Source organism: Myotis davidii, unplaced genomic scaffold (assembly GCF_000327345.1).
Source record: "Myotis davidii unplaced genomic scaffold, ASM32734v1 scaffold796, whole genome shotgun sequence".
Taxonomy (NCBI): domain Eukaryota; kingdom Metazoa; phylum Chordata; class Mammalia; order Chiroptera; family Vespertilionidae; genus Myotis; species Myotis davidii.
This window is the reverse complement of record NW_006287809.1, coordinates 757574-770940: the sequence shown is the minus strand read 5'-3', so window position 1 is coordinate 770940 and position 13367 is coordinate 757574. Positions and strand designations below refer to the sequence as shown.

The 13367-nt window shown below is 52.1% G+C and overlaps 1 protein-coding gene across 1 annotated transcript in view; it reads left to right on the top strand.

The window, feature by feature from the left end:
* Positions 1-13367, top strand: part of CEACAM19 (carcinoembryonic antigen related cell adhesion molecule 19) — a 35104-nt gene that overhangs the window by 20539 nt on the left and 1198 nt on the right. The window contains exons 4-6 of the mRNA XM_015561208.1: positions 4851-5001; positions 11547-11593; positions 12926-13008. Of these exons, the coding sequence (XP_015416694.1) occupies positions 4851-5001; positions 11547-11593; positions 12926-13008 (281 nt within the window). The remainder of the gene's footprint in view (positions 1-4850; positions 5002-11546; positions 11594-12925; positions 13009-13367) is intronic.

Genomic DNA, 13367 nt, shown 5'->3' with positions numbered 1-13367 from the left:
AGGGGTCCCGTGGAGAGAGGGGTCCCATGGAGAGAAGGGTCCCATGGAGAGAGGGGTCCCGGGGAGAGAGGGCTCCCGTGGAGAACAGGAAGTAACAGGGCCTGGCAGGACCTGCCTTGACTGAGCATAGGGGGTGGGGAAGCAGAGAGGTGCGGCTCAATGGAAAAGGAAGAGCAAAGCAAAAGGCAGAGGCTGAATTCATGGGAATTAGGGACAGAGCTGGGACAGTCACCTTGGCAACCGGGGCATTTATTTTTGAGGGCCGTTGTGGCCCCAAGTTCAGCCCCTCCCTGGTGGGGGATGGAGAGGGCAGGGTGCACTCCCTGCATTCCGGGTAACCTGCAGGCTTTATCTCTCCTAATCATGCAAGGATTGGGCTCTAAGGGAAGCCCCTGCAGCGGGCCTGTGCAGAAAGGGGCTTAATATGCCCTGGCCGGTTTGGCTCAGTGGATAGAGCGTCGGCCTGCGGACCAAAGGGTCCCGGGTTCTATTCTGGTCAAAGGCATGTACCTTGGTTGCAGGCTTCTCCCTAGTCTGGGCCTTGGTTGGGGCTCGTGCAACCAATCGATGTGTTTCTCTGTGTTTCCCTCTCTCTTCTACTCTTCCTAAATACCAATGGAAGAATATCCTTGGATGAGGATTGACTAAAATAAAGAAAGAACAAAAGACCGGAAGGAAGGAAGGAAGGAAGGGGCTTCATAGAGTCCTGGGTGCTCACGGGACCTCCAGGCTGGGAACCAGGAACCAGAAATTCCTCAGCTAAACTGTGCCTGCCTGCCTGCCTGCCTGCGGGGCACTGGAAAGCTGCATTTGTTGGTTCGTTCGTTCATTCATTCATTCATTCAACAAACATCCATTGCCCACCTGCTGTGTGAGAGGCACCGAGTTCACGGAAGGAACAGGACGGAGATCTCTGCCCTGGTGGCGTTTACACGTCCGTGGGCACGTCCACCTCGTCCTCCGCCTCAAAGGCCTGGTCCGGGGCCCTGCCGAGGTCTCTAGCTTCTGGAGCCTAGTCTCACGGGGTGCATCAGAGCCTGGGTCACGTGACCGTGGGAGGTTGAACAGGAAGCTAAGAAGGGGCGTCTCTGGAAGGAGTCGAGGCGAAGGATTCGCAGGCCCAGGGCGGCCTGAAAACACAGTGTGGCCGCGGGCCCTGAGGGAGAGAGAGCACGTGGAGAGTCAGTGTTCCAAAAGGCCACGGCAGAAATGGGGGGGCCTCTCGGGACCTCGCCTTGGAAGTCACCTACACGGCATTCTTTTTTTTTTAATCCTCACTTGAAGACATGTTTATTGATTTTAGAGAATCAGGTGGGGAGAGAGAGAGAGAGAGAGAGAGAGAGAGAGAAACATCAATGGGTTGCCTCCTATACACACCCCAGCGGGGGACCGAATCCACAACCTAGGTATGTGCCCTGACCGGGAATTGGAGCCGCAACCTTTTTGAGGGGGGTGGAGGGGTAGAAGGGGGGGTACAGGACGCTGCTCCAACCAACCGCGCCAGCCGGCCGGCCAGGGCTCCGCTGCGTTCATCCTTTGGATTACAAGGGAGTCACCGAGGCTGGCCCCGACTCCAGGCCGGGGTGTCAGCGCCTCCCGCTGGAGAGGAGAGCAAGGCCGCATCGCAGAAGCGCGTCCGGTCGCAATCAACTCTGGAAAATACAGTCATTCACAGGCTCCCTGTCTGCTGGCTCAGTGTCTATAATAAAAGGCAGGAAATGCAGCGAGTTCTAAAAAGGACGCTTCATCGTGCGAACCGGGCAGGGTTTTTGCTGCAGCGGCGGAAACTGCTTCTGGCTGATGGAAGCAGCAAAGGGACAGATGGAGAATCCAGAGCAGCTCAAGGGCTCTGCAGGTGCCTGCCAGCCAGGCGGGCGGTGTTGTGTATGGAATTAGGTCCCATAATTCCATCAGGAAGATACGCTGTCCCAACCCGCAGTCCTCAGAATGGGGCCGGCCGTCTTTGGAAATAGGGTCTTCAGAGAGGTGCCCAAGTGATATGAGGTCAGTAGGGTGGGCTCCGACCCAGTAGGACCCATGTCCTTATAACGTGGGCAATTGTAGACACAGAAATCTGGTTGTGAAATTGCCCGGAGTTTCTATGTCGCGTTTTGTTTGCTCAACACGGTGCTTTAAGGCATAAGCTATTCACGCACGAGGCTGGAAAATGTCTTTATTTGCGGCAGGCTTCTGCCCAGCGGAAACTCAAGGTTCTCTTCCCAAGGAAGGAGGGGGCATGGATGCCTTCCTGGTGGCAAAATGACCTGTGTTCACAGGCCTCACAACTCCAGGACGCTGGGAAGAAGGGATGTCTGGTTCCCAGACTCCAACCACAGCCCTTCCCCTCACTCTGGGGGATCCGCCTGAACTAATCACTCAGGCCGAGTGAGTGAAGGGTTCTGATTGGCTTCCATCTGGATTGCTGCCCATCCTGATCCAACCAACTGTGACAAGGGGTGGGTCTATACTGATTGGAATATGTTAATGAGGCCCGAGGCAGAACTGGGATTGGGGTCAATCCCTCTGAAAAAGCCCATTTTTCCCAAAGTTGATTGCAGCGATAGGCTCTTCTGTGATATGACCTTGCTATTCTCCTGTCCACAATGGTGGCATGGTAGAGGTGCTGGGGAGACACCCACATGCCCATTCTACCAACATGAAGACACTAATTGTGCCCTAGCCAGTTTGGCTCAGTGGATAGAGCATCAGCCTGTGGACTAAAGGGTCCCAGGTTCGAGTCCAGCCAGGGGCACATGTCTGGGTTGCAGGCTCAATCACCCCCAGTGGGGGACGTGCAGGAGGCAGCCAACCAATGATTTTCTCTCATCATTGATGTTTCTATCTCTCTATCTCTCTCCCTTCCTCCCTGAAATCAATAAAAATATGTATAGTTTAAAAAGACACTAATTGCATAACTGAGTAAGCTATGAAGAGAAGGTATCAGGAGTCTCCTTGGCCTGGGTTATCCGAGAAAGCTTCCAGAAGAGCTGCGAATGGGAAAATGAGGAGTTACAGCACGTGGGGAAGAGCATGCCAGGCAGAGGGAACAGCATGGGCAAAGGCTGGACAACCAAGAGAATGAGGCAGGGAGTCTGGGGTGATGAGAGTGGGTTGGTGGACTGGGCAGCAGCTGGCAGAGCAAGCAGGTCCTGGCCGAGGGGGCTCTGGATATTGTGGGAAGATTGGGCAATTAGTGAGGGGGCGAAGGACAGGTGCTGGGAGGTTCCCTGAGCCAGAACGCAGCCTCAGCCTTGCCCCACCTCCTGAGTCACGCAGGGAAGCCACTGAATTTTACCTGCTGTTGTGGGGATTGGATAAGCTAGAAGTGCAAAACTTGCTGGTGCAGTTTCTGGAAAAGGGACAGCTTTCTATCCTCTGCTCAAAGTGACCCCCTGGGCCTTGGTTTGTACATCTGCAAAATGGGTCTAACTTAGCCAATTCCCTGGGAATGGAGACTACTACTGAATAAGCCCAGATACCAGACAAGTCTGGACACAGGCTATCCCCTTCCACGCAGTGACAAGACTAAAGTTTAAAATGGGTTTTGAGCACTTTGAACAGATAAACTTTTAGGGAGATGGGTAGAACTCTCAAACATTTATTAATTTGAATAGATATAGATATAGGCTCTTGTCCAGTGGTTCTCAACCTTCTGGCCCTTTAAATACAGTTCCTCATGTTGTGACCCAACCATAAAATTATTTTCGTTGCTACTTCATAACTGTAATGTTGCTACTGTTATGAATCATCATGTAAATATCTGATATGCAGGATGGTCTTAGGCGACCCCTTGAAAAGGTCTTTTGACCGCCAAAGGGGTCGAGACCCACAGGTTGAGAACCGCTGCTCTAGTCCATTTGGAAATAACAGTCTTTACCTGCTCAGAGCCTGAAATAGCTCATTCCCACCATTCAAGGGCTCTTGGGACTCAGTCATACTTTAGAAGCCACACAGAGCGGTTATTAGTTCAGGTGGCCCAGGTGTGGTCACTTACCGTGAGCCCTCAGGGAGGTCAGTTCACCTCTCTGTGCCTCATCTCTACAATGGCATACACCAGTGGTCGGCAAACTCATTAGTCAACAGAGCCAAATATCAACAGTACAACGACTGAAATTTCTTTTGAGAGCCAAATTTTTTCAACTTAAACTATATAGGTAGGTACATTGTTATTAACTTCATTAGAGTCCTCCTAAGGCTTAGGAAGAGCCACACTCAAGGGTGATTCTCATGTGCAGCCAAGGCTGAGAACCGCTGGCATAGACTCTACTTTGTTGGAGAACTGAGAGGTGTGTGTGTGTGTGAGAGAGAGAAACCTCATTCAATCTTCACAACAACCCTATAAGGTAGGTATTATTATCCCCATTTCTCAGATGGGAAAACTGAGGCTCAGAAAGGTTGAGCAATCTGCCCACGTTCAACATAGCAAGTAGGAGGCAGGGACTAGAACCCAGTATTCTGATCTCATAATCTATGAACTCAGCTGCTAACAAGGGCTGGGACATAAGTGTCCAACTTGAGATTACAGGCTGGGGGTCCTCATGGTGGGGGTTGGAGGTCAGGTAGGCTCTGTCCCAAATCTGGCATGCTGATGTCGAGAACCCTTCAAGTCGAGTGCCCGGTAGTCCCCCAAAGAGAGAAACATGGATGTGAGAGAGAAACACTAATCGGTTGCCTTCCATCCGTGCCCTGACGGGGAATCGAACCCACAGCCTTTCGGAGCCACTCCGGCCGGGTGATGTGCTGGGTTTCATGTGCAGTGGAACCAACTCAGGTCTGAAAAGCAGGAGAGAGCTCTGGGGCGGGAAGTGGCAGTGACACATCAGTGCTCTATGACCTCTCATTCTCCTCAGAAAATTTTACGGAGCTGCCCGTTACACCCCTGCCCGTGAGCACCGGGATCGTGGCCGCCATCCTCATCGGATCTCTTGCCGCCGCATCCCTCCTCGTCGGCAGCATTGCCTACCTCCTGGTGACAAGAGGCTGGAGGGGCCAGAGGCACAGGTACGGGGCCCCAGGCCACGCTGCGTCCCTTCTGTCTCCTCCCCAGCCCCCTCTCAATCCCTCCCATTCATTGATTCTTCCACTGGCCACATCATCTGGCTCATTCACAGTCTCATCCCATCTTGGGACTCCTGAGGAGACAGAATCTTTCTGTCCTGTCTGAGACAGGATTCTGCTTTGCCAGGGACTAAAACCGGCCGCTTCAACTGGCTTACGGAGAATTAGAGAGTGTTTTGGTCCTGCATGAGCTTCAGGTGTGGCTGGATCCAGGGATTCAATTTTGTCAGGAAACTCCTCCATGCATCTCTCACCTCTGCTTCCCTCTATGGTGCTTTATTCCCAGGCAGGCTCTGACCTTGCCGTGTGACAAAAAGCCCCTGGTGGCTCCAGGTTTATACGCCACCAGCTCCACTGCTGCAGGGGAAGGACCGAACCTTGTTCCTGGTCGTTCCAACGAAGCCAGGGGGCTGCTTTCAATCACAGGTCCTTGCACGGACCAGGCACCGTGGCCGGGTGCTGGGATGCTCCAATGGGCCGAACGTGGGCTCTTCGTGCAGCCCTGGAGCTGGAAATAGACCCAGCTTCACATGATCAAACGGACTGAGAGTGGGGAGGGGTTCCCCAAAGGAGAGCCAGAAGCTATGGCCAAAGAAGTGGAGTGGGTGGTGGGCAGGCAAAGCCACCAGATGTTGCCTACCTCTGCATGGGCAGGGGGGGCCGGGAGAACAGACCAGGGCCAAGAATCCAGACCACGTAACCCCCAAAACCACACTCTTCTCATTCTAAACATCCTAAAACATGTCACAGGGTCAGGAAACTTTTTTTTTTTTGTAACTAGACAGAAAGAGATTTGGATTTATTTCCATTAAAATTCAATTCCATTGCCCTGGCAGGATGGCTTAGTTGGTTGGAGTGTTGTCCTGCACACCAAAAGTTTGTGGGTTTGGCCCTAGTCGGTTTGGCTCAGTGGATAGAGCATCGGTCTAGGGACTGAAGAGTCCCAAGCTTGATTCCAGCCAAGGGCACATGCCCAGGGTGTGGGCTCGATCCCCCCCAGTAGGGGGCGTGCAGGAGGCAGCCAATCAATGATTCTCTCTCATCCTTGATGTTTCTATCTCTCTCTCTCCCTTCCTCTCTGAAATCAATAACAAAATCTATTTTTTAAAAAATAAAATAAATAATAATAATAATATAAGCAGAACCACCTTAAAATGTAGCCAGAGCAACAAACAAAATAGAAACAGGTTCATAGATACAGAGGACAGACTGACAGCCGTCAGAGGGCAGCGGGGAGGGCGCTGGGCGAAAAAGGCGCCTGGAACATTTCCTCCCTCAAAGCTTTGGATGTGAAAAGCGCAAGGTGACCTCTGGGCTGGGATCAAAGCCGCACCGTATCCAAAGTGCTGTTTGCAGAATAACAAGGAGGCAGTATTATAACTATGACGACGGGCTGATGGCGCGACTAGGCTGGCCGCCTAAGGCAGTTTTTAGAATGAAAATCCCTGTGCTCCCGTCTCTGCACCCACAGAAATGCCCCCTTCCATGGGGGTCGCTGTATCCCTGCCCTTTCTCAAGACCCGCCTCCTAATCGGGACACGATGTGGACTTCTGCCTGAGCCAGTTGTTTCCTGAATTGCTCTTCTTTTTTTTCTTTTTTAAACATATTTTATTGATTTTTTAAAAATATATTTTATTGATTTTTTACAGAGAGGAAGGGAGAGAGATAGAGAGTTAGAAACATCGATGGGAGAGAAACATCGACCAGCTGCCTCCTGCACACCCCCTACTGAGGATGTGCCCGCAACCCAGGTACATGCCCTTGACCGGAATCGAACCTGGGACCCTTCAGTCCGCAGGCCGACGCTCTATCCACTGAGCCAAACCGGTTTCGGCCGCTCTTCTTTTTTTATCTCAGATAAAAGCTCATCGCCGGGCAATTTGGCCTCAGATAAAAGCTTGTTGCCTCTCGGTTGGACCTTTAATTTTTAGGTGAACACAGCTTTTGTCCCTGGGCAGGGGGCCTATCACCTAGGAATCTTTTTAAAATCCTGATTTCTGGGCCTCATCCTCCGGAAATTCTGTTTCTTTGTCGTGGGGTGGGGCCACAACATTAGTAACAAAGAAACAGAATTTCCGGAGGATGAGGCCCAGAAATCAGGATTTTAAAAGGATTCCCAGGTGATTCTCATGTGCAGCCGACGTGAGAACCACTGGTCTAGGGCCACCCGGAGTGTGTGGGGGCTCGACTCCCTGCAGAAGTTTCACAGCACGAGTCCGGGTGAATTTTATTTTTTAAACTCGAAAAACATTTATTTACTTGGCCGCATCACTCGTCATTGAAATGAGTAGCTAAACCTTCCATCTCCTCGGGAACACACAGCACTGTGGAGTGTCTGTTGCATCCTGTGGAGAACTTGGATCTTCGGTCCCGGGCGAAGAGCTCCTGGTTTTGGTCCCATGAGCTCTCTTTGAAACGACCTCTTAGAGGACATTTATTAACGCGGGGGACAGTGACGGGAAAGGGCTGGGGAGTGAGCCTGCTGGGCTGCTGGGGGCCTTGGGACAGGTTCAGGGGGGTGTCTGGGATGAGCTGCTGCGGCCTATTGCTGCCCTGGTTGCAAGTCTCATGGGGTTCCTTAGGGTTTAGGGGATGCAGGCCTGCGGGGGAAGAAGCAGGCGCCACCGGCATGCTCCTGGGATGGAGACTGTGCTGGGTCCTTTGTCCTGAGGCTTTTATTTCTCGCGGGCAGCAGGAGTTTCAGGGGAGTCTCGGGGAGGGTCTCAGCAGACTATTCATCACGTTTCCAGGTCTGCTCCTCCAGGGTCCTGGTCTCCACGGACTGGGCAGTGTCCGGGCGGGGCAGTCCGTCATGGCAGCTGGTCCCGGTGTGGCCCACCTGGTTTCCCTGCTTTTCTGGGTCTGGGGCTGAAATACAGCTGAGGTCTAGATGTTACCTTTAGGGAGGTGACCTGTATCCGCTGTAAATTGCTGTCAGTTTGCTCAGCATCTGTCTCCCTGAGCAGGGGAGTGAAGCTACCCTCTGGCTGGGGAGGAGCAGTGCAAGCCGTTTACCCCCCTTAATTGCGGACCAGTCGTTTTATTGCCAGCTTTACCCCCTGGCCACATAAGTTTCTATTGAACAAGTACAAAAAAAGTTTTACCTACATGTTAAAGGCGCGCTTTAAAATGAAATACCCATTGCATTTTGAGTTTATTTATGACATGTTCTAATAAGATAATATCTTTTAAAGTACGATACTTTGTAAAACGCTGTGTAATATGAAGCGAGAATTCTCATGATCCGTCTGCAATGTGCCACGTGTGCCTGGTTTAGGGAAGACAGGATTTACTGGATGGATGCAAACTGCTGGTTAACTGTGATGGAGACTGTGCTGGGTCCTTTGTCCTGAGGCCTTTATTTCTCTCAGGCAGCAGGAGTTTCAGGGGAGTCTCAGGGAGGGTCTCAGCAGACTATTCATCACATTTCCAGGTCTGCTCCTCCAGGGTCCTGATCTCCACGGACTGGTCAGTGTCAGGGCGGGGCAGTCCGTCATGGCAGCTGGTCCTGGTGTGGCCCACCTGATTTCGCTGCTTTTCTGGGTCTGGAGCTGAAATACAGCTGAGGCCTAGATGTTACCTGTCGGGAGATGACCTGTATCCGCTGTAAATTGCTGTCAGTTTGCTCAGCATTGCAGACCAGTAGTTTTATTGCTAGCTTTACCCAGTAGTCAGCTAAGTTTCTATTGGACTAGTAGAAAAAACGTTTTACATAAATGTTAAAGACACCCTTTAAAATTAAATATGCATTCCATTTTGAAGTTATTTATTACATGTTCTTACAAGCATAATATCTTTTAAAGTACGATACTTTGTAAAACGCTGTGTAATATGAAGCGAGAATTCTCATGATCCGTCTGCAATGTGCCACGTGTGCCTGGTTTAGGGAAGACAGGATTTACTGGATGGATGCAAACTGCTGGTTAACTGTCTGTCTTAGTTTCCCGATTCTGCTTGTCCTGGCTTACTAGCCTGTCTTACTTTCCAGTTCTGGTCAGTAAAGCAGTCATCACCTATTTGTTGAGGGCCTACTATGTGCCAGGCACTGTTCTAGGTACTAGAGAGCTTGGTGGAAAGGGGTTGGAGGCGCATCTAAGTTTAGTGGGGAAGGATGCTGGGATTGATTAGTAATGTCTGCTCCCTTCTCTTACCTCTTTTTTTTTTTCAGGAAAAAGGTAATTAGGCTATATTCCTGCTCGACTCCTTCTTAGCTCACAAGAGGAACCAAAAGAGGTGGTGGAGCGGATTTGCCCCTCAGGCCATAGTTTGCCATAATCTCTAGAGGAAACTAAGGCTTAGAGACATGAAGTCATTTGCCAAATGGCATGGAACTGGCCTGTGCATGCCAGTCGTTTTTTAGGATTGGAACCCGGGCCTGAGTGATTTGTAAGCCCCAGACCCTCAGACCAGCTTTCCCCCCACTACATCCAGTGACTCTCAAAGAATCTCAAAGATTCTCAAAGCACTGGCTAACCTTTAGGCAACTTAAGATGGCATTCTGGGCCATGGCATTAAAAACACAAAACCATGGAAATATCTAAATACATGGAAGTACTTAAGGGTAAAGGGCCATGATGCAGGCAACTTACCCTCAAATGATTAAGGGAAGGGGGTGGGGCGGATATACCTGGGGGAAAGAGAGAGGGAGGGAGGGAGGACAGAGGCTAAAGCAAAAGGAGTAAAAATAATAGGGCAATCTGAGTAAAAATTAAACAGATGTTCTTTGTACCATTTTTGCAACTTTTCTCTAAGTCTGAAATATTTCCACGTTTAAAAGAGGTTTTCAGGGGGCGGGTAATCCGCTTTCTATTCTCTTCGCATCGTTCTAATTGTGCCAAGGGCACAACCCGCTCGGGTCTGCTCGGCCTCGGACGCCTTTCTAACTAACACCTGCCTGCGTTTGCCAAGAGAACCTCGGCGACCAGCTGAGCTACAGATTTAAACCATCCTTGGGCTTTCTTTTATTTTCCCGGTCATTTTCTGCTTATGTCTCGTTGGCAAGCGTTTTTTATTTATAATATAACAGCTCCTAGCGGCTCTCCCTGCTTCCTTCCACTCCTGGCCCCACAGCCTGTTCCCCATGCAGCAGCCTGAGAGATCCTGTTAAACCAGTCAGGACCTAGCCATTTGGCTCAGTGGATAGAGCGTCGGCATGTGAACTAAAGGGTCCCAGGTTCGATTCCGGCCAAGGGCACATGGCCAGGTTGCAGGCTCGATCTCCCCCAGTATGGGCAGTGCAGGAGACAGCCAATCAGTGATACTCTCTCATCATCGATGTTTCTATCTCCCTATCTCCCTTCCTCTCTGAAATCAATAAAATAGATAGATAGATAGATAGATAGATAGATAGATAGATAGATAGATTTTTTAAACAGTCAGCTGGGGTCCCTCAAAGTCAAGGCCATAATCTTCACTCACCTGGATTAAGACCTGATCAATCTCCAACCCCCACCTCACCTCCCGGAACTCCCCTCTTCCCACGCCCACAGTCCCTCCTCCCAGCCACACTCCTTTCCTTGCTGTTCCTTTGCTGTTCCTGCTCCTGCCTCCGGGCCTCTGTACAGACTGTTCCCTCTGCCTGGAACTCTCTGCCCATGATTTCTGCACAGCTGGTCCCCTTGGTTGGTCCAGGCTTTTGCTCAAAAGCTACCTTCTCAGGGAGGCTCCCAGACACCCTATGGAAACTACGCGTGCACCCCCTCCACCCTCTGCTCCCTTCCATCTGCATTTTCCTTCATAATACTTTTCTCTCTACTGCTGATTGTTGATTCAAATTCTCTATCTATCATCTATCTATCAATCATCTGATCAATGCTATCTCTAGCTCTCTCTCCCCACTAGTGTGTCCACTCTAGGGGTCTTTGTTGATCTGTGTCCCCAGTGCCTTCAACAGTACCCAGCTCATGGGTGGTGGCCCATAAATACTTATTCAGCGGATTTACAAATTTGTGGTATTGAGGCCAAGTGTACTTTTTAAATAAGAGTATTCAAATGAGCCAATTTAAAAAGGGATTTTTTTTCAAATACAAGGGAAAGTTTATTTAGAAAGTCACCGAGGTAGAGAGAGTGAGCCAGCTGGGCTGCGTGGGCGCAGGAAACAAATTACAGAGGCCAAGGAAGGGCTCTTGGAGCTTAGGGGAGGGAGGGAGGGAAAGAAGGGGGGAGAGAGAGACAGAACGCCTAAAGAGAAATATTAAGGGAATCATGAGCAGGTAGATGGAGCAGACTTGCTTAAATAGTCTGCATAAATGGTGACTTTGGAGGAACATTGCTCGTTGGCATAAGGTGGAGACTGGGGGAACTGAGGAAGGGCTGTGTGGCAGGGGATTGTGGGCGAAGAGACGTGGGCAGGGACAGGCCTCGTCCTGGCTCACTCTGAAGCAGGGACATGGCTCTCTGGGGCCTGGTGGGCTTTCCGGTTCCCCTGGGCCTCTCTCCACCCCCGGACGTCGCTGTACTAATGCTGGTTCCCTCCCCATGCCCCCAGGATGGCGACCACGGGGAAACCGGAGCTGGGCCCCAATCACAACACTGGTAAGCCAGGGGCCCCGTCCTGCGACCCAGGCAACCTCCTGCCTCCTTCCTCTTCTCCCCCAGCAACAACCCCCCCCCGGCCTTCCCCTACTTGGGGCCTCCTAAACATTTGCCCCCCGGGCCTCTCTGGGGTCCCCAGACTCAGCCCACAGATTCTGAGGGCATCAGCACTCACCCCAAACCTGTTTTTCTCCTCTGCTCAGTGTCTGCCACTCCCTGACCCCAGGCACCCCACTCACCCAGCCACCTACAGCCACAACCCACCTCAGGCTCCATCTCCCAGACCCCCACACCCAGCTCCTCCTCCTCCTCCTCCTCCTCCAGCCTTCACTCCTGGCAGTTCTTCTAAAACTCTGACCCTGTCACTCGACTCAAAGACCTTCCATGGCTCCCCAGTGCCGTAGGATGAAGTTCGGGCTCCCTAACGCCTCTCAAGGACTCCCATAAACCCAGCCGACCCCCCCCCCCGCCCCCTGACTTTCCTGGTTTCATCTCTCACATGGTACACTCCCATTCTCAAACAAACAAGCAAAACAAAACAAAAATATCTACATCCAGACTGAACAAACCTATTATAGTTCCTCAAACATGGCAGCTTGCCCTGGTCTGGTGGCTCCGTTGGTTGGAGCGTTGTCCTATACACCCAAAGGCTGCAGGTTCGCTTCCCGGTCAGGACGCATACCTCGGTTTTGGGTTCAATCCCCGGTCAGGATGCGTAGGGAAGGCAATCAATGGATGGTTCTCTCTTCCTCCCTTCCTCTCTTTAAAATCGATGTAACATGCCCGCCTGTGGGCTCAATCCCCAATGTGGGGCGTGCAGGAGGCAGCCAATCAGCGATTCTCTCTCATCATTGATGTTTCTCTCTCTCCCTCTCCCTTCCTCTCTGAAATCAATTTAAAAAATTAAAAATAAAATCAATGTAACATATCCTGTCGGGGCAGGAGGAGGATTAAAAAAAACAAACAAACATGGCAGGGTCTCTCACTGCTGGGCCTCTGCATGCGCCCCTCTGGCCTGGGCACAGCTCTCCCTTCCCTGACAGGCTCAGATGTTCCCTCTTCCAGGAAGCCCTCCAGACACCCCTACAGGAGCCATCTGGGCTCCCCCTCTTCAGCCCTGCCCACTTGGGGTCATCCCCTGTCTGGGGGCAGCTCTGTCCCCCCACCGGACTGTGAGCCCGGCTGCCTCCCTCACTGCTGTGTCCCTGGCAGAAGGCTGGGCAAGAAGAGGGGTTCGCACAGCTGACCGCTGAGTGAATCAGTGGGTGCCGGCAGCAGCCGAGGGGGCCTCGGGCATCGGTCAGCTGTGCCTCCCCTCGTCCTCTGCTTCAGGTGACAACATCTATGAGGCCATGCGGTCTCTGGGACTCCTGGCGTCCCCGCTCTGCGACACGGGGTCCCGGAGCGCCACCACGGTGAGCCCCCCCCGCCCCTCCGCCCGAGCCCGCCCTGCCCTGGTGCCTCCCCGCCAGCGCCCTCCGGGTCTAAGGGCCAGAGAAGGGGCTGGAAGGAAGCAGCCCGTGGGCTCCGTTTCCCCCTGGTCCCTATTTCCCGCCCTGAGCACGGACGCCCTTTATCCTGGGGGGTGGGGGGAAGAAGAAGGACGTTAAATAAGTGGAGAAACTTCAGAAGCTAAGGCTGAAAACAGGGAGCCCCGGTGCTGGCGGGAGGCTGGGCGTATGGGGGCGATGGTCAGGCTGCCTGAGGCGATGCCTTCACACCATTCCCCAAAGGAGAGCACTGAGGGCAGGGAGGGGCCACGGGGGCAGGAATG